The following is a 25,829-nucleotide window of genomic DNA, read 5'->3' as shown; positions in this document are numbered from 1 at the left end:
ATCAGTCTTTTTTGTTGGATGGTGGGAAAGGAAGAGGTTTTAGAATGGTTTCTGAAGTGGTTACTGATGATGGGTATGGAGAAGGTACGCATCCTTAGAAATTTAAGTAATTTGAAGGTTGAGGGGGAGAGGAATCTGGATGAGACCAATTAGGAGGGGAAATGGAAGATACAGGCCTGAATTGAGAGGGCCGGAAACTAGATGAGGGCCCAAGTCCAGCAGCAATCTGAGTCCATTCCAAAGGAGCTGCACGAATGGCTGCACGAAGGGGCGCACTAAGGGGCAGGCCCCTTTGGTGCGTGACGCCAGGAGGAAGGTTGGGATTTAAATCCCAGGTAGTTGCCGGCTGATGAGGTCACCAGAGCGCCCTGGGTTGGTGAGTTAGAAGAGAGGAGGGGCGCGTGACCCGGAGGATCGGCGAGCAAAGAAGAAGAGTTGCCTCGTGGTCGGCAGGGGAGCCCATCGGAGGTAAGTGCAGATTTGGACACCCCGATGGGCTTTCAGCGCCGACTGCGCAGGCCCAGACTCCCGCCTCGCTCCTCGACCATCTGCGTGTCCGTCGGGTCCGGGGATCGCCTGGAAGAAAGGCTGTAAGGTTTGCCTAGTATATCTAATATCCATGCATATGGTGTTATGGGGGCCCATTTGCTGCTGGCCATCACTGCTGCTTCTAACTTGCGTTTTTGCTGCCTGCCACCACACCTGCCTCTTCTACTCCCATGGCTTGTGTGGCATGGCCAGGCCTACCAGTGCTGCAGCTTCTTCTTCCAGTGCTCATGTCACTTGGGGCCTGGGACAAATTCTAGTAGTAGCTTCTAGGGACAAGGCAGCACTTGCTCAAGTAAAAAGCAAGTTCTAAAAAAAAACTGCAGGCACTAGAGGGTCCTCAGTATGGATGCTGGATTAGGTTCAAGGGACGTGGGAACAAATTTATGAAAGGGGAGGCTTTTTTCAACCCACCAGCGTCCTCTTCCAGTCCTGGTCTATGGAAAAGCTGGCACTCCTACAGGAGGATCAGATGCAAACCTGCAGCTGGAGGGATAAAGTCGGGACCTTTCAGAATATTTTAGCCCGCCATGTTTTTTGTGCACAATATCCCGAAAATTTGTAGAGTCCAGGAACAAAAAGAATCGGGACTGGGGTCAATCCTAATTACGTCCCCTGCTCACCCTTTCAAGACTATATTTTTCAGCATACAGCATACGGGTCGATACTCTAAGGCCGCGGTAGAAACAGTGCGGCAGTCTCAGGCGCACCCTCGTTCCCCGCACGCACAGTTCTCTTCACCTACCGCTCTATACTCTCTTCTAATTGCATGCAAATGCATGCCGCGGCTGCGAAGCCTTAGGCGTTAGGCCCGCGCAACCCATTTTACTGTATAGAGCGCCTATACAGTATCCTGGGTTCGCGGGCCTAACGCTTCACGGCCGCGCTGGTATCTGTCGTTTCAAATGTCATTTCAAATGACATTTGAAATGACAGGTACCAGGAAGTGGACAGTTATGTTCCCCGATGCTCGGCAAACTATCCCCCAGCCCCCGCTCACCTGCCCTGGCCCCGTCCGGTCTCCGGTGCAGCCCCAGTCCTGTCTCCTCCTCCCGAAGACTGGAGGATAGCAAATGTAACCCCAATATTTAAAAAGGGCTCCAGGGGCGATCCGGGAAACTACAGACCGGTTAGCCTGACTTCAGTGCCAGGAAAAATAGTGGAAAGTGTTGTAAACATCAAAATCACAGAACATATAGAAAGACATGGTTTAATGGAACAAAGTCAGCATGGCTTTACCCAGGGCAAGTCTTGCCTCACAAATCTGCTTCACTTTTTTGAAGGAGTTAATAAACATGTGGATAAAGGTGAACCGGTAGATGTAGTATACTTGGATTTTCAGAAGGCGTTTGACAAAGTTCCTCATGAGAGGCTTCTAGGAAAAGTAAAAAGTCATGGGATAGGTGGCGATGTCCTTTCGTGGATTGCAAACTGGCTAAAAGACAGGAAACAGAGAGTAGGATTAAATGGGCAATTTTCTCAGTGGAAGGGAGTGGACAGTGGAGTGCCTCAGGGATCTGTATTGGGACCCCTACTGTTCAATATATTTATAAATGATCTGGAAAGAAATACGACGAGTGAGATAATCAAATTTGCAGATGACACAAAATTGTGCAGAGTAGTTAAATCACAAGCAGATTGTGATAAATTGCAGGAAGACCTTGTGAGACTGGAAAATTGGGCATCCAAATGGCAGATGAAATTTAATGTGGATAAGTGCAAGGTGATGCATATAGGGAAAAATAACCCATGCTATAATTACACGATGTTGGGTTCCATATTAGGTGCTACAACCCAAGAAAGAGATCTAGGTGTCATAGTGGATAACACATTGAAATCGTCGGTTCAGTGTGCTGCGGCAGTCAAAAAAGCAAACAGAATGTTGGGAATTATTAGAAAAGGAATGATGAATAAAACGGAAAATGTCATAATGCCTCAGTATCGCTCCATGGTGAGACCGCACCTTGAATACTGTGTACAATTCTGGTCGCCGCATCTCAAAAAAGATATAATTGCGATGGAGAAGGTACAGAGAAGGGCTACCAAAATGATAAGGGGAATGGAACAACTCCCCTATGAGGAAAGACTAAAGAGGTTAGGACTTTTCAGCTTGGAGAAGAGACGACTGAGGGGGGATATGATAGAGGTGTTTAAAATCATGAGAGGTCTAGAACGGGTAGATGTGAATCGGTTATTTACTCTTTCGGATAGTAGAAAGACTAGGGGGCACTCCATGAAGTTAGCATGGGGCACATTTAAAACTAATCGGAGAAAGTTCTTTTTTACTCAACGCACAATTAAACTCTGGAATTTGTTGCCAGAGAATGTGGTTCGTGCAGTTAGTATAGCTGTGTTTAAAAAAGGATTGGATAAATTCTTGGAGGAGAAGTCCATTACCTGCTATTAAGTTCACTTAGAGAATAGCCACTGCCATTAGCAATGGTTACATGGAATAGACTTAGTTTTTGGGTACTTGCCAGGTTCTTATGGCCTGGATTGGCCACTGTTGGAAACAGGATGCTGGGCTTGATGGACCCTTGGTCTGACCCAGTATGGCATTTTCTTATGTTCTTATGTTCTTAAAAAAAACAAAACTGAAAAAGTAGCAAGGCTCGGGCCTGCTACGATAGTCCCTTCTCTCCTCCCGATTTCGGTGCTCAAGGCGGCCGGGTGGGCGTGCATTCATCCAGGCAGAGGGAGCCGGCGGCGAAAGCGGCCTCCGGCTCCCTCTGCCTGGATGAATGTACGGCCCCCGCCAGCAGCGAATGAATGCCCGTGCGATGAGCGCCGAAATCGCACGGGCATTCATTGGCTGCCGGCGGGGGCCATGCATTCATCCAGGCAGAGGGAGCCGGCCTCCGGCATTCATCCAGCGGCCCCCGCCGGCAGTGAATGAATGCCCGTGCGAGTTCGGGGCTCATGCCTTGAGTGCCGAAATCGCACGGGCATTCATTCACTGCCGGCGGGGGCCGCTGGATGAATGCCGGAGGCCGGCTCCCTCTGCCTGGATGAATGCATGGCCCCCGCCGGCAGCCAATGAATGCCCGTGCGATTTCGGCACTCAAGGCATGAGCCCCGAAATCGCACGGGCATTCATTCACTGCCGGCGGGGGCCGTGCATTCATCCAGGCAGAGGGAGCCGGAGGCCGCTTTCGCCGCCGGCTCCCTCTGCCTGGATGAATGCACGCCCACCCGGCCGCCTTGAGCGCCGAAATCGGGAGGAGAGGAGAAGGGACTACCGTAGCAGGCCCGAGCCTTGCTACTTTTTCGGTTTTTTTTTTTTTTTGCTTCGGGAGGGGACAGGACGGGGCCAGGGCAGGTAAGCAATGTTTTTACACTTTTTTTTACACCATTTTTTACACTTTATTCCCGTTTTAATTTTCGAACACCACACTAACACCAAGTAGAGGGTAGCGGTAAACTAACAGGTTAAGGACGCGGCAAAATAGCGGGTTACAAAGGAGATAATCTGAGCGCGCGTCACAGTATCGGAGGGGAATAGCTAATTCCTTCATTATAGAGCTAATTCGTTTATTTACATATCATATACATGCTGGGTGCGGAAAGGGTTATGCGTCTGTTTTAAGAAGCGCTAAGGACGCGTGAAACTGGAGCCTGTATCGCTGAATCGCCTTACGCGTCCGAATTGTGCGCTCCCAGCACGTTACAGTATCGACCTGGTACAAAGGGAGTCAAGGCGTAAATTGCCACACGCGCAGTTGGACAAAAAGGGCTCCACGATAAACTCCCAGCGCACGCGCAACGTTAAAAAAAAAAAATCAAGCGCGGCGCATGATCACTTGAGACGGAGCTCAACGAGCGGATATTGAGACTACAGCTCCCAGCATGCCTGGGGGAGGGGGTAAGCGGGCCGTGCGCGTGCGACGTCAGCGGCTGCAAAGGTTCAGTTTGGGGGCGAGAGGAGCCGGGAGGACAGGCGAGCGCGAGGCCTGCGGAAGTAGCGCGCGCCTTTGCCGGCGGCTTCATCACCAGCAGAGAGCATCAGCATCATGCGGCGCTTGTCCATCCGGCCCTGCCGCTTCGGGACCCGCCTCCCGTGCCGGGCCGGGGGCGCCGCTGCTCGGCGGAGCGAAGAGCAGCAGCAGCAGCCAGGATGCCCGCCGGCCAGCTCTGGCTCGCCAAGGAGGTGCGCCTCCTGCTCGGCGAGGTCCGCCAGTCCCCTGCGCTGGAGCAGCTCATGACCTCCAGCACCAGGCCCAACGAGGTCTTCTGGCAGAAAATCCGCGGCATGCTGGCCGTGCTGGGCTACGAGCGCAGCGTGGCCCAGTGCCGGGCCAAGTGGCGGATTCTGAAGCAGCGTTTCCGCGAGGAGTGGGAGGCCCGGCTGGAGGCGGGCGACGAGGAGACGCCGCAGGGCCGCTGCCGCCCGGAGTACTACAAGATGCTCAGGAAGCTGTGGGAGCGGGCCGGGCGGCCCCCCTTCCCGGAGCGGCGGCTCTCAGGTAAGGGATCGGCGGCTGCTCCACCTGCCCAGCCCCCTGCGAGCACGCGGGAGAGGCAGGCACCACGAGCGTTTCGTTTATTAGCGCAATGGTAATACCCCTAAGCGGGATAATCGGGGGTAGACGAGCTGGGCCCTGGTGGTCTCGTTTCAGTGTTTCTGAAGCAGTCTCGGGTGGACTTCAGACCGTGTTTGAGTACTGTCAGAGAGGGAGCATGAGGTGTCAGAGAGGGAGCATGAGGCTTCGACTCAGGAAGTTCATTCCAAGCTTATGCTACAAGGTTGACGGGTAAGAGTGACTGACTTGATAGATAAATGAAGTTCATGAGGGAGGGAGGGAGGGAGGGAGGGAGGGGGGGGGAGCTACTTGTAGGTGAGTAACAGGAGCTTGACCTGCATGCAGAAACGGACAGGGAGCCAATTTTTTGAGTTATATAGGTGGTGTGACATTAGTGCGTTGTGAGCTATAAATAAACGCTTGACACCTCCAGCTTAAAGAAAAATATTTAGATAAGGTATGGAATATTTCAGGAGAGTGCAAGATTACTGACAAGGCGATTCAAAAGCAGTCTCAGAGACAGATGATACACACCAATGAACTAGTTTTTTTACATAACATTTTCCTGGTTTGAATCTTTTAAATTTTTTTTCAATTAACATTTTATTAGATTTTAAGAAGTTACAACACCTGAACAGGCAAGATATAATAACAATGCCAAAAACATGAAAAAGCGGCTAACAGCCATCCCATCCCTCCCTCGCTCCCATCTGTTTTCTACCAAAATTCAGATGGCTTAGTAAGCTGTACGCTTCCAAACTGTATGAACAAATATCGGCAAAAAAGAAACAAACTTAAGCCGTTATATATTAACAATGCCAGTAACAAACAGGCCGAGTCAGTAAAGTCCGCGGGAGAGCGGACGAATGCCTGCTCTCCCGGCGTGTGCATCGGCCACTTGCCAGTGCGTGCGATTCAGTATTCAAATTAGATGGTGCGGTAGAAACAGGGAAAAGGAGGCGCTAGGGACACTGGCATGTCCACAGCGCCTCCTTTTGGCCCAGAGCGGCGGCTGTCAGCGGGTTTGACAGCTGATGCTCAATTTTGCCGGCGTCGGTTCTCGAGCCCGCTGACAGCCACAGGCTCGGAAGCCGGCAAAATTGAGCGTCCCGTTTTCGGCCCGACAGCCGCCGGCCCAATTTAAAAAATTTTTTCTTTGCTTTTTACACCCTTCGGGACCTCCGACTTAATATCGCTATGATATTAAGTCGGAGGGTGCACAGAAAAGCAGTTTTTACTGCTTTTCTATGCACTTTCCCGGTGCCGGCAGAAACTAGCGCCTACCTTTGGGTAGGCGCTAATTTCTTAAAGTAAAATGTGCGGCTTGGCTGCACATTTTACTTACTGTATCCCGCGGGCATACCTAATAGGGCCATCAACATGCATTTGCATGTTGAGGGCGCCATTAGGTGCCGCGGGTTGGACGCGCGTTTTCCGCCCCTTACTGAATAAGGGGTAAGGGAAAACGCGCGTCCAATAGCAGGCTAACAGTGCGCTCCGGAGCGCACTGTACTGTATCAGTCTGAAAGTGAAATGACAACAGCCCCCTACAGTATACATAGATTGCCTGTCTATATCTCCCCCTTTACATCCCCCTCCCTTACCCTGAGGCAGCAGATATATGTCCAATCCTGCGCAATATGTCCGATTGACAAGTAATGAGGTTAGGTCCGTTCTTCTTCATGAAATCCCCTGATATTTCCCAATGTAAAAAATCTGGGTACTCAGATACTAGACCAAAGGCAAACATGCATAAATTACCGTAGCCATTTGCCGCTGTGCTGGGGAAGTACGTGCCGGCAGTTGGCCGGTGTGCGCAAGTTGCTTACTGCTCCGATGGAGCAGTAAGCAACAAAACAAAAATAACGAAATGTAGGAGAAAGGGTTTAGGGGGTGGGGAGGAGAGGGGAAGAGAGAGAGAGTATGGATAGGAGGGTAGGAAGTTCCCTCCAAATTCACTCCTTAATTGGAGCAGACTGCGAGAGAACTCGGGGAGGCCCAATTGCATCGCCGCGCGTAATCTTATAAAATAGCCCCCCGGACGCCGCCCGCACATGCATGAGTGGATTATAAAATCCCGTGCTCATGTTTGCGCATGTTATAAAATTGCACGTCCATGTGCGCGTGACGAATAGTGCGAGCACATGGACGCACGCATGTTCTTTTTAAAAATCTACCCCTTAGTTTTTTTCTTCAGTATGTATTGTTTGTACACATGTATACATTTTATGATTCTTATTTTAAAAGTTTATTAGACTGGAGTAGTAATTATAATTAATACAGTGAGTTTATCTACACAATCTGATTTTATTACTATAATTATCCTTTAGTCTGTTTTCTCAGAAAACACCTTCAAAAGCCAGTCTCATTTTCTTTCAAAAACATTCTCAATTTTAAGGAAAAATGAGATACAAAAATAAATTATTTTTAGCTCTTTGTTGCCCGTCTGTCATCAGTGAAAAAGCACAAAAACAGAAAAAATAAAAATAATTGTAATAATTAAATGTGATTTGCAAAAAGTAACATCTATAAAGACAATTTGAGAATAATCTCCACTTTGAAACCAGACCAAAAGACAGTCTAGGAATTCTATATTTTGGGTATCAAAATCCAAAATATATGTCAGTATTTGAAATAAAAAATGTAACAGGAATGAATGAAACTATGAATAATTTGTAGTTCTGAATCTCTAAATTTAAAATAGCCCAAGAAATGTATCTATACAATTAGCTTTAACTACAAGCCCTTACAAAAATGGGGGTGTAATGCATCTGGTATTAAGATATATCAACAATTTGAATACATTTAATTTAAAATCAAATACTTTATCACTGAATTACATTATATTTTATACTTTTCACAAATTAAACCTTCTTTGCTGGCTTCCAAAAAACGCTCAGAACTTGATGAAGGAGCGTTTTGCACGGGGTCAGTCTCCATTACCCAGCTATGAGCAGGGTGGTGGTGGTGATTGGATGAGGCTGTGGGGAAGGGTATTTAAGTGTGAAAGTTATCAGATGATTACCATAAAAGGAAAGAACTGAGATGAAGAACTCAGAGACAGCAGTTAAAGGACTAGGTCAAGGCAGTTTCTATGCTGTTGAATAGCGGAAGGTTCAAATTTATATATTATAGAAACAGCCATGCTGGTGCGTAGGAGCGGCAGAGCAGAGTTGAAGGTCAAAAGTAGTGCTTAAGGCAGAAAGAGTGTAGCTGATCAATGGAGGCAAAAGAGCAGAGATGAAGGTCAAACTTGTGTGTTAAGGAAGCAGCCATGCTGGTGAGTAGGAACGGCAGAGCAGAGTTGAAGGTCAAAAGTAGAGGTTAAGGCAAAAAGAGTGTACCCATTATACTACTCATATTATCCAACAATACCAGGGCTATTACAGAAACCTGCATTTCCATATATTTAATTAACATTGGACACGGGGGATGAAGTTGTTTTCCGTTGTTCTAAGAAATTCTTTAAATGTTCAGGTCTGGAAAAGATAAAAACTTCATCTTGCTTTGCTATTAGACATTTACATGGAAATCTCAAATTAAAAGAGAATCCCAAAGCAATTACCTCCTGTCGGTAGCCTAAAAAGGCTTTCCGTCTTATCTGCGTAGAAGCAGCTAAGTCTGGGAAAAGTTTAATAGATTGGCCAAAGTGATTGATGGGGTATTTGGCAAAATACCTTTTCATAAGTGTGTTTACGTCGTTAATTGAGGAAAAAATTGCCAACAACGTCCCCCTATCTATCACTTGTGCTTGAGAATCTTCCAGGAAGTTTGTCAAATTTCCTTGAAACATTTGATTAGTTTCTTGTGTTACTATATTTTTAGGTTTAGGTAGAAAATAAGTTAGATATGGTAGGAGACTCATCAGCAACAAATCCAAGGTTCTCAATTAGAAACTTTTTTAAGGAAATTAAAGGGGCTTCCCCAATTATCCTGGGGAAGTTTAAAACTCTTAAATTTAAACGCTTGGAATTGTTTTTGATGGCCTCAATTCTTTAAGCAATATTTTCTCTGTCCTTGACCACAGCTATATGAAAGTCTTGATGTTTCTTATCATTAAATTCAAGTACTTTAATTTTATCAGAAGATTCTCTAATTTGTTTCTGAATTTGAAAAATTTCCTGTTGATGTCCCATACTTAGTAAGTCCACTTTATTTTCCAAACCTTTAATATTTTCTAACATCCCAGCCATCATCTCCCATAGATTGTCCAGTGTAACCACTGCTGGATGAGGAAATGAGATAGGGGGTGTCCTGCTGGTCAGTTGTGCCTCTAACCCCATAGGGGGAGGCAACAATTCTATTCCTCCTTCTGCTCCATCAACACCCTCAGCTGATTGGGATATCCGTCCTTCCCCGCTTCTGGACTGGACAAACTAATCTCCACCTCAGCTTCTCCAATCATCCCATTTCCTTCTCTCCGTGCCGGTGGAAGTCCTGTATTAGGACTGAGGGAGGTCTCCTCTGCAGGCACAATCAGTCCTCCCTGACTGATTGGCACACCAGATTCCTCATACCCTGCCTTATTAAACGCAGGCGAGATCATAAACCGACTGATTTCAGCTTGTATAGGTGATGGTAATGGGAGGAAGGGAAAAACCCTCACCTTCCCCTTCCTTTTAGGAGGCATAGCTCAAACAGATTGTCCCACAAAGAAATCAGTCAGAGTCTAACTGTATAGCCAAATTTCCGCAAAGTTTACCCGTAGGAGTGAGCTGAGGGAGAAAAAAGAAAAATGTTTACCTAGGGAACTTCGCTTAGTCCAGTTCTTCCGGCGAAACCATGCGAATCCAGGCTAAGCCAGGCAAAGCCTAGCATGCGCGGCTTAGGCGGCGTGCCGGCATCTGCAGCACGCCGCTCTCTGCCCGATTTTGTAGGGCTTCCTGCTTCTGCTTTCTGGTCCCGCCTCGTGACGTCAGCGGGGTCTCAGCTGTCGGGCGCCGTCGGAATCGGGGAAAGCAAGCTACCACGAACCCCAGAATCCCTCAGTTGGCTCTTACAGAAAGGGATTCTCCAACCACTCTTGTCCTTACGCTCTCCTTGGTTTCCATATTTTAGCATGATGTGGCACCCTATCATTCTGTATTGCCTGTAGGTAATCCCAGTAGTGAACATTCCATAGTCTTTTAGTGACCGATTGGGCTGTAGATGGCAAAACCTGGTGCCAGTGAGTTGCCAATTCCTGCCGTGCAGCACATAAGACTTGATTGATTAGAAGTCTTGTAAGTGATGGCCAGGACGAAGGAAATGCCGATAACAGATAAATCGCTGCTGTGTAGGGTATTTTGATACCCAGCATTTGAAGGAGCATATCAATCCATCGCCAATATGGAACCACTTTGGGACAATCCCACCAAAGGTGTAGGAAAGACCCCCTCCATTTTACAATATCTCCAACATTGAGGGTCGTGGCTCGCATACATTTTATTCAATTTAAGAGGAGTGAGGTACCAACGGCATAGCAGCTTGTAATTGGTTTCGACACTTAGCTGAAATTGAACATTTAATGATATTCTTGAAGCATCGCCCCCATTGTTTATCAGTCCATTGGAGGCCCAAGTCCTGTACCCATGTAGATTGATGACAAGCACGAGTTATAGAATGCTGTCCCAGCCAAGCATAAATATTAGATATAACTCCTTTAGACATTTGAGATTTAAAGCATAGATCCTCAAAATCAGTTCTTGGCCGAATAACTTGTGCTTTAATAGATGGATCCTGAAGGCTATGATGCAACTGAAGGCACTGATAATATTCAGTATCCGGCAGCCCATACTTTTGCTGTAAATCACCAAATGATATAATAGTCGAGTCATGTTATAATGAAAAGCGCTTGTTGCTGAATTATGTTTTATGTGAACCGATGAGATGTTACCAACGTTCATCGGTATATAAAAACCTCTAAATAAATAAATAAAATAAATGTATCAATTGTCCACAACACCACAAGCCCCATTTACGCCATCTATGTATGAAGTCACCTAAATTCGCTATTAGATATCCACCCTTATAGATACCCAGAGGCAACAATGGTGAAATGTGCTGATGACCCATCAGTACAGATCTACATTTAAAGTCACCTTAGTAAAAGGATTGCAGACCTTCTCGTCCCGTTCCCTCATGGGTAGGCCCCATAGACGCTGATAAAGTGTGGTTACTCTATCAGTGCGTGTTCAATAATGGCCCATTGTTTTTGATCTCTATGTGCAGTCCATTCCGGTACCACTGGTAGTTGGGCTGCCTGATTAGTATTTTAAAAAGTTCGGAACAGCCAACCCCCCTTTTACATTTAGGGCATTGAAGTACATGTCTCGCATTGCGGGGAGGCCTTTTACGCCAAATAACGTGAAAGACTTTAGTATGTAGGGCTTTCAGAAACTTAGTTGGGAGTTCTATTGGAAGCGTCTGAAATAGGTGTAATTACCATGGCAAGACATTCATCTTTATTACTGCCGCTCTCCCCAGCCAGGAAAGCATATACGGTCCCCAAATTTCACGATCCCTAATCGTTTTCGCCATCAGGGGGGTATAGTTTAAAGCAAATAATTGCTTCCACTCTGCACCCAAATGAATGCCCAGGCATGTAATGCTCTGAGAAGTCCACTTAAAAGGGAAGTGAGCCTGTATGTTCGAAGCCTGCTCTTTGGTGAGGGAAACATTCAAAATTTTGGGTTTTGTCATGTTAACCTTAAAACCCGATATTAGACTAAATCTATCCATTTCCTGTACCAAAATGGGCAGGGTAAGTTGGGGATGAGCAATAGAAAAGAGGATATCATCCGCAGATAGCGAAACTTTATATTGTCTCTCTCCTATAGCTATCCCCTTGATGTCAGCAGTTTGTCTAATAGTCGTGGCCAGAGGCTCCATAAAAAGAGCAAACACAAGTGGGGACAAGGAGCAATCTTGCCTGATTCCTCTGCCCAATTCAAAAATAGGAGAGTAAGAGCCGCTTACCTTGATACAGACCTTTGGAGAGGAATACATAGCCGAAATCCATGGTCTAAAATTAGTCCCCAAACCCATCTTCTGAGGGACACGAAATAAAACCCCCCAATGAACTCTATCAAAGGCTTTTTCTGCGTCCACAGTCATTAATACAGAAGGGATATGCCACCTCCTAGCTTGCCACATGAGATTAATTTTACGCATGTTCTCCCCTGCTTGTATGCCGGGTATAAACCCCGATTGATCAGAGTGAATCATGGAAGGCAACACAGTATTTAGTCTACTAATATTTTTGCAAGGATTTTTAAATCTACATTTAACAGGGAAATTGGTCTATACGAACCACAAAGTTGACCTATCCTTGCCGGCTTTTGGCAAGATGGTAATACCGCTAAATTCATGGACGGAGGCAAAACAGGATTATTCAAGAGGTCATTATATACGGTTTGTAAATAAGTAACCAGCAAATCTCGGAACTTTTTATAGAAAAGTCCGGTAAAGCCATCAAGGCCTGGGGCTTTTTGAGGTTTAATAGTGGAAATTGCTTGATATATCTCCCCCTGGGTTATTGGCCCATCTAAAGCTTTCGACTGTTCTTCAATCAAGGAGAGCAACGACACTTCAGCTAAGTATGTGCCGATATCACCATCTGAAATTGGGTGTTCATTGGTATATAGTTCCGAATAAAAATTCACAAATCGTTGTCTAATGTTCTTATTATCAAAAACATAAATGCCATTGTGATCTTTGATTTTTAATATAGTGCTCTGGGAAATCTGCTGTTTTAACTGTCGAGCTAACAATTTACCTGGCTTATTGCCCTCCACAAAATAGGTACTTCTAGACTTGTCCAACTTATCAAGAATTTCCCCATCTAAAATGGTACATAGTTCACTCCGTTTTTTATCCAAATCACGGAGGATCTTCCCACTCCCCATAGCTTTATGCTGCCTTTCCATGATGCTTATCTCCCTAGTTAAGTCTAGACAGACTTAACTAGGGAGAGTATGCAGAGTTCAGGAACAGAACCTTGATGATAACACACTCACACAACAGTCTCTTGGAACAGCCCAGGAGCTGGAATGAAATAGGCCCTCGAGGAGTGAGTACCTGGTTCCAGGGAAAGCTCTGAGAGAGAGATGGTAACTCACTGGTTTTGTAGACAGCGGTGACTTCCTGGCAGAAGTTATATTCAGTAGCAGGTCCAGGAACGTGGGCCCTCGAGGAGCGAGTACCGGTTCCAGACTGCGACCTGAGAGAGAGCGAGGCCCCCAAGGAGCGGGTACCCCTGGTAAAGTCAGAGGAGGCAGAGTAGCAAGGTAAGCGGAGAGCATAAGAAAATGCCATACTGGGTCAGACCAAGGGTCCATCAAGCCCAGCATCCTGTTTCCAACAGTGGCCAATCCAGGCCATAAGAACCTGGCAAGTACCCAAAAACTAAGTCTATTCCATGTTACCATTTCTAATGGCAGTGGCTATTCTCTAAGTCAGTGGTTCTCAACCTTTCTAATGCCGTGACCCCGAAATACAGTTCCTCATGTTGCGGTGAGGGTGGGGCTTTGGTCATATGGGGGCGGGGTTATGGATGGGGTTGGATTTTAGTGCATACTTATTTATTATATTATTAAAAATGCAGGTCACATTACTCTCATGGTTTTAAAATTAAGGAATACCCTCATACCAGGGCTAATGCACACTTCCGCCTACCGGCGTCTTTTACTTTTATGTACAGTCGCCAATTTGGCTGCCCGTTTCCAAATGCAATCATAGGGTAATCTGTATTTTGTTTGAAACCATGATGAACATACTGCCGCAAATTTTTAGCAGTTTAAATCATTTTTTTTAACCATGCCGGTAATCGTTTTGCCGCCTTTCCACCTTTCTTAATGTGTGGAATACATCTGGACTGTGCTTCTAGAATGGTATTTTTTAACAATGACCACGCCTCTTGGACATTTTTTACTTTTGTAGCTACTCCTTTCAGTTTTTTTCTAACAATTTTTCTCATTTTATCAAAGTTTCCCTTTTGAAAGTTTAGCACGAGAGCCTTGGATTTGCACACTGTTCCTTTTCCAGTCATTAAATCAAATTCGATCATATTATGATCACTATTGCTAAGCGGCCCCACCACCGTTACCTCTCTCACCAAGTCCTGTGCTCCACTGAGAATTAGATCTAAAATTGCTCCCTCTCTCGTCGGTTCCTGAACCAATTGCTCCATAAAGCTATCATTTATTCCATCCAGGAACGTTATCTCTCTATCGTGACCCGATGATACATTTACCCAGTCTATATTGGGGTAATTGAAGTCTCCCATTATTACTGCACTACCAATTTGGTTAGCTTCCTAATTTCTCTTAGCATTTCACTGTCCATCTCACCATCTTGACCAGGTGGACGGTAGTATACCCCTATCACTATAGTCTTCCCTGACACACAAGGGATTTCTACCCATAAAGATTCAATTTTGTATTTAGTCTCATGCAGGGTGTTTATCCTGTTGGATTCTATGCCATCCCGGACATAAAGTGCCACACCTCCTCCCGAGTGCTCTTCTCTGTCATTGCGATATAATTTGTACCCCGGTATAGCACTGTCCCATTGGTTATCCTCCTTCCACCATGTCTCTGAGATGCCAATTAAGTCTGTCATCATTCACTGCTATACATTCTAATTCTCCCATCTTACTTCTTAGACTTCTGGCATTAGAATACAAACATTTCAAAGTTTGTTTTTTGTTTGTATTTTCATTCTGCTTTTTAATTGGTAGGGATAAGTTAGAATTTTTTAGCTCAGGTGAACTTTTAGTTACAAGCACTTGGACTACTTTTCTTATTATTGGATCCTCACTGTCGGGATGCCCTAATTCTAATGCATCATTAGTATCCTTTAAAGATACCTCTCTCCGAACCATGCGCTGCTGAGCGACTGTCGGCTTTCCCCTTTGTTCTAGTTTAAAAGCTGCTCTATCAGGATGTTTAGGTATTAGTGTAGGCGGTTAGGGGCCACTTTGACATTCAAAGTGAGACATATGAACAGAACAGTGGTCTCTTGTGAAGATTTGATGACCTTCGGCGTGAGGAAACTCACTCCAAGGTGATATTTGTGCAAGGTTCTCTCAATCTTAGCGCCAGCAGTCTGCTTCTACCCTGGTTAAGGTGGAGCCCATCCCTTCGGAAGAGACTCCCCCCTTCCCCAAAAGGTTCCCCAGTTTCTTGTGCATTAACGCTGTGTCATGCACATTCCATCTCTCCTCTCCTCTCGGGCCTACATATTTAGGTGCTCCAGTCTCCTGTTGTAAGTTATTTGCAGACCAAATAGCATTTTGGTTGCCTTTCTATCATTTTTTTTGAGGTACAGCCTCGAGAACTGAACACAGTACTCCAGTTGTGACCTCTGTTAGATGTGTAGGGCCCCGGTCATCAATTCAGTGCATGATGGGATTTTCCCTCTGTTCATACTACCAAGAAGATATTTTTTTGTTTCTAGAAGTAGATGTTGCATTTTATTTGCTGTTACATTCCACCTTTCGGAGATTTCAAAGTAGCTTACATTCAGGTAGTGTTGGAATTTGTGTCCTCTGGGGACAGGGAATCTAATTTTGTACCTGAGGCAAAGGAGGGTGAAATGCCCAAGGTCACAGAGTGGCAGCAGGATTTGAACCCTGGCTTAGGGGCCCACTGCTGTGACCATTTAGGCCCCTCCTCCACTCTACTTTTTATTCTGTAATGTGCATTTGTCTGTCATGGCTTGGGGAGAGTTGGGGCATTATTGGTTACTTTACTTTAATTTTGTTTCTAATCCATTTTGAACAAGGATCTGTTTGGGAAAAGTGGAATGGAAATTTCAAATTAACTTCTTGTCCTTTTTCTCCTAACTCCTTTCCATTGTTCATTTCTGTCTCCTGTCTCCTCCTTCATCTCTCTCTTCTGTACCTCTCTCCGCTTGTAGCTAGATTTCATACCTCTTTCTCCATTTCTGTCACCCACTACTTCTCCATATCCCACTACTTCGTCTCCCCCTCATCGAAGGCCTCTGTTCATTTAAATTTATTGTAAAATGCCTTGAGACCGACATTGTGAAAAGGCAGAATACCACGTATCCAGCTGCCTGATACAGAAACCTCATTCGAGGAGCTCTTTGAATTGTCATCAATTTACATTTCTGGTTCTAGGCGTCAGGAACAGCACAGTACGAATGGAGCGGCAAGAAGCCAGACCCAATATAACCTATGTGCTTTCCTCCCAGGAGGGGGAGGAAGAAGGTGGGAGACAGAACAGGCCAGAAAATGAGAGAGCTTCCTTGGAGGACCAGCAGCCGTCTACCAGTGGGGTACAAGGTGAGTGAATGCAGCCACAGATAGTGAACTGGAAGGAGCATGCATGCTGGTAAAGTGATGGACATCAACTGGGTAAGACTGGTCTATCGATCAGGTTTATCTTCTCCCTCACGCCTCCCACCCATTTCATTTATTAAAATGTATTAATCGCTTAATGTAAAGTAGGCCTAAGCGATTTGCAGATCATACATTCATAAAAATAGATAAAATAAACATACAAATAAAAACCATTAAACAAACATAAATTTAAACCGCAGGCAAGGTTTTCATAAAGAAGGTCTTACAGGTGCATTATTGGAACGCTTGCTTTAGCACACCCCCTATCTCATGTTCTTCCATTCCCTCCCCAATATCTTCTCTCAAGCCTTCTCCTTCCCTCCAGTGTACTCCCTGGCTGTTGTTCCCCCCCCCCCCCGGTCACTCTTTCTGGCTCTCTCACACCTATGCCCATGTGCCCGACTCTCTTCTTTACGCCAGGCAGGCCAGGTTTGCATTGCTGTCTTCAAGGAGCTGGGAGAGGAGATGGAATTCACATTCTCTCCCAGCTTTAAATCCCCCTTCTTCACCTTCCCAGCATTCACCCCATTTATTTAACCACTGTTCCTCATTTCTCCCAACATTCGCCCCCTCTCATACTGCCCAGACATTTACTTCCTTACTATTAAAGGATAGAAAATCTCTTCTCTGTTCTGCTCTGCTCCAGACGCGCCTGCCTCCCTTTCTGTTCCCTACACAAAACAAGAGGCTGGATTAGGGAGCAGAAGACCTTTTTAGCTTTGCTTTGAGTCTTCCCTCTCCTCCTGTTTCCTGCAGCTGCCTGGGAAAAGAGAGGTGGAGCTGTTTTCTGCTGTTGGATATTCTGGGCACTGGCCGGTAGAGAATAAGGCATTGGCCTCATGGGCATCGCCCCCACTTCTCAGCTCCTGTGAGGGTGTTCTGGCAGCCTAACTGTGTCTTACCAGCATGTCAGCAGGAAATGTCTTACAGATATGAAATGCTACTCTGGAGGAAGTGGTGGTGGAGACGGGGATGGTTATGAAATGCTACTGTGGAGGAAGTGGTGGAGAGAGGGCTGGTAACAATAAAAAAAAAAAAGCCTGTGATAAACACAGAGGATCCCTTATTGACAGAGGTGGAAACAAAACATTTGAATAACCTGCAAGGTTCAACCTAAAACATTGAAATGAAACATTGTGTTTCCAAGAAAAGCACAGGGGAATAATCTGCACGGAGAGGCAATTGCAACCCTAAACTTGCTGGGCAGACTGGATGGGCCATTTTGGTCTTTTTCTGCTGTCATTTACTATGTTACTAAGTACTGTGTACCTGACCCTACCAGCTTACTTGCCACACTGACTGGCACTTAAGTTTTCTAAATAATTTTCCACCCTTGACTATTGACCTTGACCTTCCACAGCTTAATTTTTCATTGATTTATTAAAAAATGATTCCCTAGTCCTATTCTATCAATAGGGGAATATCTCAAGAAATGAAGTGGTTGGGAACATTTAGGAGAAATAGAAGAACAGTGAGCAAAACTAAAAAGAAATATTATAAAGGCAACTAATATTTTTGTTAGGAAAATAAAGGAAAGACAAAAAAGAGGCCTCTAATTTTCTAAAGATGTAGCTGAAAAGGTAAGGGAGAAAAGGTTAGCATTCATAAACTACAAGAGATCGCAGATAGAGTAAGACAGGCAACAACATCTGGAAAAGTTAAGATAAACTGGGAAAGTAATCAGAAATGCAAAAATTCAAATGGACGAAAAAATATAGCAAGACGGGGGGGGGGGGGGGGGGGGGACACAAGAATATTTAGATTTGTTAGTGATAGAAGGAAGTACAAAAGTGGCATTGTGAGACTCTGAGGTGAAGGGGAACAATATTTAAAGGCTGAGAAAAAAACAGGCTTAGTTCCACAAGATTGGAGTAGAGCGATGGTGGACCCGATTCACAAAAGTGGAAGCAGAGACGAGACTGGAAATTACAGGCCAGTTAGCCTTACCTCGGTGGTAGGAAAATTAATGGAGACTCTGCTGAAGGAAAGGATAATGAACTATCTACAATCCAGTGGGTTGCTCGCCCCGAGGCAGCATGGATCCAACAGGGGAAGGTCCTGTATGATAAATTTTTATTTTTTTTGATTGGATGACTAGAGAATTGGATCAAGGAAGAGAGCCCAATGTGATTTATTTGGATTTTAATAAAGCTTTTGATAGGGTCCCACATAGACTCGGGAACAAAATGAGAAGTTTGGGAGTGGGTGCCAACATAGTAGCGTGGTTTGCAAACCGGTTTCCTGACAGGAGACAGCGTGTAATGGTAAATGGAACCTACTCTGAAGAAAGAACAGTGTTAAGTGGAGTGCCAGAGTCATAACGCTACTGGAAAGCCTAGGATGGGTGGTCAACACAAACCAAAGCTCCCTACAGCCCTCACAGTCACTGGAATACCTAGGAGTCCGATTCGACACCAAGGAAGACAAGGTCAGCCTGACCCCCACAAGGAGATCAAAACTGTGGAACCGGTTGCAGACCTTGCTGAACAATCCTCGTCCCACAGCATGGGATTACCTGCAAGTCCTCGGGCTGATGGCATCCACACTGGAAGTTGTGCCATGGGCGCGAGCCCACATAAGGCCCCTACAGCGCTCACTTCTAGCACGGGAGCCCACAGTCTCAGAACTACATCGTACGTCTACCACTCCTGGGCAGAGTCCGGACCCAGCTACGGTGGTGGCTGCAGACCAGCCACATGAGCCGGGGATCAAGACTATCCTCCCCAACCTGGACCCTGCTCACCACAGATGCCAGTCTACGCGGATGGGGGAGCACACTGCGAGAAGTTAACCGCCCAAGGGCAGTGGAACACAGAAGAGGCGGGATGAAACATCAACCTGCTGCAGTGTGCAGTGTGCTGCAGCAGTCAAAAAAAGCAAATAGAATGTTAGGCATTATTAGGAAGGGAATGGTTAATAGAATGGAAAATGTCATAGTGCCTCTGTATCGCTCCATGGTGAGACCGCACCTTGAGTACTGTGTGCAGTTCTGGTCGCTGCATCTCAAGAAAGATGTAGTTGCGATGGAGAAGGTACAGTGAAGGGCAACCAAAATGATAAAGGGGATGGAACAGCTCCCCTATGAGGAAAGGCTGAAGAGGTTAGGGCTGTTCAGCTTGGAGAAGAGACGGCTGAGGGGGAATATGATAGAGGTCTTTAAGATCATGAGAGGTCTTGAACGAGTAGATGTGACTCGGTTATTTACACTTTCGAATAATAGAAGGACTAGGGGGCATTCCATGAAGTTAGCAAGTAGCACATTTAAGACTAATTGGAGAAAATTCTTTTTCACTCAACGCACAATAAAGCTCTGGAATTTGTTGCCAGAGGATGTGGTTAGTGCAGTTAGTGTAGCTGGGTTCAAAAAAAGTTTGGATAAGTTCTTGGAGGAGAAGTCCATTAATGGCTATTAATCAATTATACTTAGGGAATAGCTACTGCTATTAATTGCATCAGTAGCATGGGTTCTTCTTAGTGTTTGGGTAATTGCCAGGTTCTTGTGGCCTGGTTTTGGCCTCTGTTGGAAACAGGATGCTGGGCTTGATGGACCCTTTGTCTGACCCAGCATGGCAATTTCTTATGTTCTTGTGTAACCGCCTAGAAGCGCGGGCAGTCAGACTAGCCTGTCTGCAGTTAGCTTACAGACTTCGAGACAAAGCGGTCAGAGTAATGTCTGACAACGCCATGACAGTGGCCTACATCAACCGACAGGGGGGAACCAGAAGCCAACAGGTGTCCCTAAAAATAGACCTCCTGATGGCGTGGGCAGAAGCAAACCTCCAGGAGATCTCCGCCGTCCACATCGCGGGAAAGACAACATCACGGCAGACTTCCTCAGCAGGGAAAGTCTAGACCCAGGAGAATGGAAGCGGTCATCCACAGCCTTCAAGATGATAGTGAATCTGTGGGGGACCCCAGACATAGACCTTCTGGCAAACAGATCCAACGCTTAAGTATCCAGATACTTCAGCCGCAAACGGGAACCGCAGTCCCAAGGGATCGATGCCCTGGTACAGACCTGGCCACCGGGGACCCTGCTATACGCCTTCCCGCCATGGTCCTTATTGGGTGCAATCATTCACAAGATACAGCGACACAGGGGACTAGTTCTTCTGGTGGCTCCGGATTGGCCAAGAAGACCCTGGTATGCAGACATGAGAAGACTACTGGCAGGGAACCCACTACCCCTGCCTCCACACAGACCTGCTACAACAAGGTCCGATCCTCCACGAGGACCTAGCTCAATTCTCTCTTACGGTCTGGCCATTGAGAGGGCCCGCCTGAGAGAGAGCGGATACTCGGGGGGCAGTAATAGACACTCTCCTCCGAGCACGCAAGTTCTCCACATCGCTAACGTACATAAGGATCTGGAGAGTATTTGAGGCCTGGTGCGAAGATCACAGCATTAAGCCACGCTCCTCTAAAGTTCCCGTGATCCTGGAATTCTTACAGAATGGACTATAGAAAGTTCTGTCCCTCAACTCCATCAAGGTACAGGTGGCCACATTGTCATGCTACGGCTCCAGGAGCGAGGGCGACAGCATAGCCTCTCACCCAGACGTATCACGCTTCCTGAAAGGAGTCAAACGCATTCATCCACCACTAAAGTAGCCGGTACCTCTGTGGAACCTCAACCTCGTCTTGGAGTTCCTAGCGGGAACCGCCTTCAGACCCCTCCGAGGCCTGTCCCTTCGTCTATTAACCTTTTAAAGATGGTTTTCTTGCTGGCCGTGTGTTCTGCCCGCCGCATCTCGGAGCTACAAGCACTGTCCTGCCGTGAGCAGACTCACCCCGGGTCCATCCAACTATGCACGGTGCCCTCCTTCCTCCCCAAAGTGGTCTCACACTTCCACCTTAACCAAACCATCTCACTACCAACGATGCATGGCTTGAAGAATTCGGAAGAAGCCCGTAGTCTACGCCACCTCAACATCGGCAGACTCCTATCCAGATACCTGGAAATGTCGTAACCCGTACGAAAACAGATCTATCTTTTCGTCCTTTCTGATTTGCTCCCAGAATGTTCCCTAGCTGCTTTTCTCAGAAACCTTTCCATTTTGAGAGGCTGTTTGATTCATCATTGGTTTACCTTTTTGTTTCCAGATGTCAGGAACATAGAGGGCCGAGTAGAGAGACAGATATACTGGCCATACTCTTCAAGGGAAGAGAATGGGAGACCGAACAGTGCAGAAAATCCGCAAGCTTGGTCACATATCGGTGAGGCAGAAGGTGAGTAAATGCAGCTTGGAAGGAGACCTGGATAGTGGCATTAATTGGATAAGCGTGGGTGTGTGCAGTCAGGTTTACCATTAGCAAAATTGTATTTATTTAAACGATTTAATTTTCTCACCTTGTTATTGAAAGCACCCTAGGCGAGTAAGCCAATACAAAAGCAAAAATTAACAAAACGGTTCAATAACCAAAAAAAAAGTATCCAAATTCCTCTCCTAACAAACTTTTTAAAAAAAATTCCAATCTTATACAACGGTAAACGATTTAAGTATAAGAATATAATAAAATCTCCTTATCACTGTAAAATTGTTCCATCTTGTAATGTGTTTCATTAAAAGTAACTGTAACCCCATTTTCCATTAGCTTGGTGTCAGGATAGCCCTAAAATAAGAATTGCATCAGAGGTTAAACTTGCTGGAAAAGCCAGGTCTTCAGCCCTTTTCAAAAGGATATTAGCTCTTCCATCTGACTAAACTCACTTGGTAAACTATTCCAGAGAGACGATGCAAGGCAACGAAATGCCATATGCAGACTGTAGACAACTTATCCTCTTTCATCAGACAAAACTCACTTGGTGATCTATTCCAGAGAGGTGGTTCAAGGCAAAGGCATGCTCTACGATGGGGTGTAGCTTGAAGGATCTGAATATGTACACCCTGGAGGAGAGGAGGTGCAGGGGGGATAGGATACAGACCTTCAGATACCTGAAAGGTTTGATTGATGCACAAATTTTGAAGTTTTTCCTTTGGAAAGGAAACAGTAGAACTTAAGGGTCCTGAAAGAAACTCCAGGGAGGACTGTTCAGAACCAATGTCAGGAAATATTTCTTCACGGAGAGGGTGGTGGATGCCTGGAATGACCTTCCGGAGGAGGTGGTGAAGATGAAAACAGAGAAGGAATTCAAAGGGGCATAGAATAAATACTGTGGATCCCTAAATGCTGAAGGATGGGAATGAAGAAAAGAGTGCATGGGGGTAACTTGCTGGTGTGGCGATTACTACCCTTAACCAAGAAGCCTTGATGCTTTTGATGCAACCTCAACATCGCGCTCTGCTTCAACGCCATGAGGAAAAGGGGCGTTGGATTCAGGGAGCTAATGGAGGGCGCTGACTTCTGTGGTCTAGGGTACAGTTAAGAATGGGGGTAACCTGCATGGAGCAGCAGTTACTACCCCTAACAGAAGGCAAGGGATTATTACCCTTAACCAATAAGCCTCGATGCTTTTGATGCAACTGCAACATCGCTCTCCACTTTGACCGGGGGGGGGGGGGGGGAGTGATGGAAGAGGAATTGGATTCAGATGACCACCAAAACGGCCCACTCCATAAGCAAACCACAGCACTGTGTGAATTTTCAAGAAGTTTCCTCAAATAAGTGCATGGAGTGGCGGGTGGTACCCTTAGGAGAAACATGGGTAACCTGCATGGCGTGACGGACACCACCATGTGATGCTTCTCTGCCATCATTACTATATTGCTGTCTTACTGTGCTTTGTGCTTTGGTAGGTTTTGTTAGGGGTAGATATTCTACAACAAATGTGCATCTCATTTTGGCAGCTATGAAGCATGTACTTCTTCAGTGATTAGTTTTGGTGAAGAGTGGGATTATTTGGGGGTTTTTTCTTTTGGATAAAATGGACCCTGCTGGGAATTTTTTACATTTTGTTCGTGTACTTTACACTGAACCGAAGCTTGCTGGGCAGACTGGGTGGACCATTTGGTCCTTTTCTGTTGTCATTGCTATGTTAGATGACTTATCAACAAATGTTCATCCTGTGAATTTAATGTACTTACTGGCACTTGTCAGAATAACTGCTCTTTCCCTGTACGTACCAGGATCAGTCCAGACAGCTGGTTATGCCTCCCCTCCAGCAGATGGAGTCAGAGAGAAAACTGAAGACACCCCCTAGATATACTGGGGTGCCACCTGCGATCCTTCAGTATTTTCTCTGACTCCAGCAGATTGAGAGGCATAACCTGCGGTCCAAAAGAGCAATGCCCAGCACAAATAACCTGGTCAGGTTATTTGTGCTGGGCATTGCTCTTTTGGCTGGAACAAGTGGTTGCTTACCTTCGGGTATTTGTTGTTCAGTGTGGTCAGTCAGGTTTGTCGGTTGTATTTGGCGCAGCGACAGCGCAGAGTGACAGCGCAGCGCTAAGTGGCAGGGCAGGCACAGAGGGCATTGCCCTCCTGGAATTCCCGGATTGGTGTGTCCCAGTAGGTTGGGGGAGAGATTACCGGTGGGCCGGTAATCTCTCCCCCCTATGTCCCAGGGTCCCTTACCCTGAAGGGGGTTTTGTAAAAAAAAAAAAAAAAAAAGTTTTAAAGTTTCTTTTCCTGCCTTCGAGCCACTTAAGACCTGTTGGGGACAGGCAGTGAGCTCTTCCTTATAGCCCTGGCCTGCCGTGCCTCTGTGGACTCCGGAGGGGGTGGCTGTGTCACCCGGCGCGTTTTCGCAAGCCACGTTTGCTCTCTCCTGTTTTTGGCGCGTTTTTGGCTGACTGCTGCGTTTTCGGCCCGGGATGCTGCGATCTTCGGCCTGCACGGCCTGCGGGGGGGCGGGGGCGCGACTCTCCCGCAAGGGTCTCTGCACCCGATGTCTTCCCGGGGGCGAGGGGGCCGAGCACTGCCCGCAGCTGCCTTTATCCTCCTTCCTCTTTGCGGCAGAGCAAGCCACCGGGCTCCCGATCTTCGGCCCCTCCCCCCTCGGGGAGGAGGGCGGCGGCCATCTTGGCCACGCGGCAGTCGGAGTTATCAGCGTCGGAGGAGGATTTCTCCCTCTCCACCCGATCTAACGTCGGAATCACCGCCCGTTTTGGAGGAGGATGCAGCCCCTCCCCCTCCTGGTGCAGGTAAGACAGCTTTAAAGAGGTCGGTGCCTTTTTCGGCAGATTTTGTGCTTTTAATGCACAAAGCCTTCTTGCAGGCAGAGGCAGGATGGGAAGCTGATGGGGCCCCCCCCTCCCAAACTTCCCAGGCTCGGGGGGGGATCAGGGGAGCGTGGGGGCTACTGACCCTCTTCCACGAGATCACAGGGACCAGGGGGCTCAGGACCCCCACCCGCCGGCTACAGGAAACGCGGGGGTTGGGAACCCCCAACCCTTGGGGGGGGGGGGCCACAGCCTATGAAGACCACAGTTTCTTGCCAGATCCTCAGGGGGACCTGGATTCGTTCGTAGGGGACGATCCGGGATTGGTTGAGGGGGACGACCCCCAGGTGCGCCGCTTGTTCGGCAAAGAGGAGTTAGGATTTTTAATCCTTCATGTACTGAAGGAGTTGGAGCTTCCGGCCCCGCATCAGGACGCGGACACTTCAACGGGGGACGTGGCTATGGCGGGCTTGAAGGCTCCCCCTCAAACGTTTCCTTTTCATCATAAGGTATTACAACTTGTTTCCAAGGAGTGGGAGGTTCCAGAGGCTTCACTGCGAGTGAGCAGGGCCATGGAAAAGTTGTATCCCCTACCGGCGGACTCCCTGGATCTCCTGAAGACTCCCTCGGTGGATTCGGCGGTGACGGCTGTGGTCAAACATACCACCATCCCCGTCACAGGGGGGAATAGCTCTCAAAGATCTTCAGGATCGTAAGCTGGAGGTTTTGCTAAAGCGCATTTTTGACGTGGCGGCCCTAGGTGTCCGGGCAGTGGCATGCAGCAGCCTGGTGCAGAGGGCCAACCTGCGCTGGGTTCAGCAGCTGCTTACTTCACAAGAGCTCCCACCCGACGAGGTGGAGCAAGCCAACTGCGTGGAGGCTGCGGTTGCCTATACAGCGGATGCTTTATATGATTTGTTGCGGACCTCAGCTCGTATTATGTCCTCCGCAGTTTCCGCGAGGCGATTACTATGGCTCCGTCGTTGGTCGGCGGACGCTTCTTCCAAGGCACGCCTAGGTTCTTTTCCTTTTAAGGGTAAGCTATTGTTTGGTGACGAGTTGGATCAACTCATTAAGGACCTGGGTGATAATAAGGTTTACAAGTTGCCAGAGGACAAACCGCGTCAGTCTCAGTCTTTTGGAAATGCCAGAGCTCGTTTTCGGGGTCAGCGCCGGTTCCGAATGGGGAGAGGTGGCTCTTTTTCCCAGAAGCAACCGGCAAGGTCCCAGTCTTGGTCTTCTTCCTTTCGTGGCAGGCTGCCTCCCCGTGGGGGGGGCCTCGCAGACTTTCGCGTCCAACAAGCCAGCTCAATGAAG

The 25,829-nt window shown here is 47.0% G+C and overlaps 1 protein-coding gene across 1 annotated transcript in view; it reads left to right on the top strand.

The window, feature by feature from the left end:
• Positions 1-4,345: 4,345 nt before the first annotated feature.
• LOC115082203 overlaps positions 4,346-25,829 on the top strand; it is a 59,107-nt gene continuing 37,623 nt past the window's right edge. Inside the window, exons 1-3 of the mRNA XM_029586453.1 lie at positions 4,346-5,009; positions 16,189-16,353; positions 21,514-21,639. Coding sequence (XP_029442313.1) covers positions 4,661-5,009; positions 16,189-16,353; positions 21,514-21,639 — 640 coding nt within the window. The 5' untranslated portion in view covers positions 4,346-4,660. The remainder of the gene's footprint in view (positions 5,010-16,188; positions 16,354-21,513; positions 21,640-25,829) is intronic.

This window comes from Rhinatrema bivittatum, unplaced genomic scaffold (assembly GCF_901001135.1).
Source record: "Rhinatrema bivittatum unplaced genomic scaffold, aRhiBiv1.1, whole genome shotgun sequence".
NCBI classification, from domain to species: domain Eukaryota; kingdom Metazoa; phylum Chordata; class Amphibia; order Gymnophiona; family Rhinatrematidae; genus Rhinatrema; species Rhinatrema bivittatum.
The sequence above is the reverse complement of the archived record's forward strand: the minus strand, read 5'-3'. Positions and strand labels throughout refer to the sequence as shown.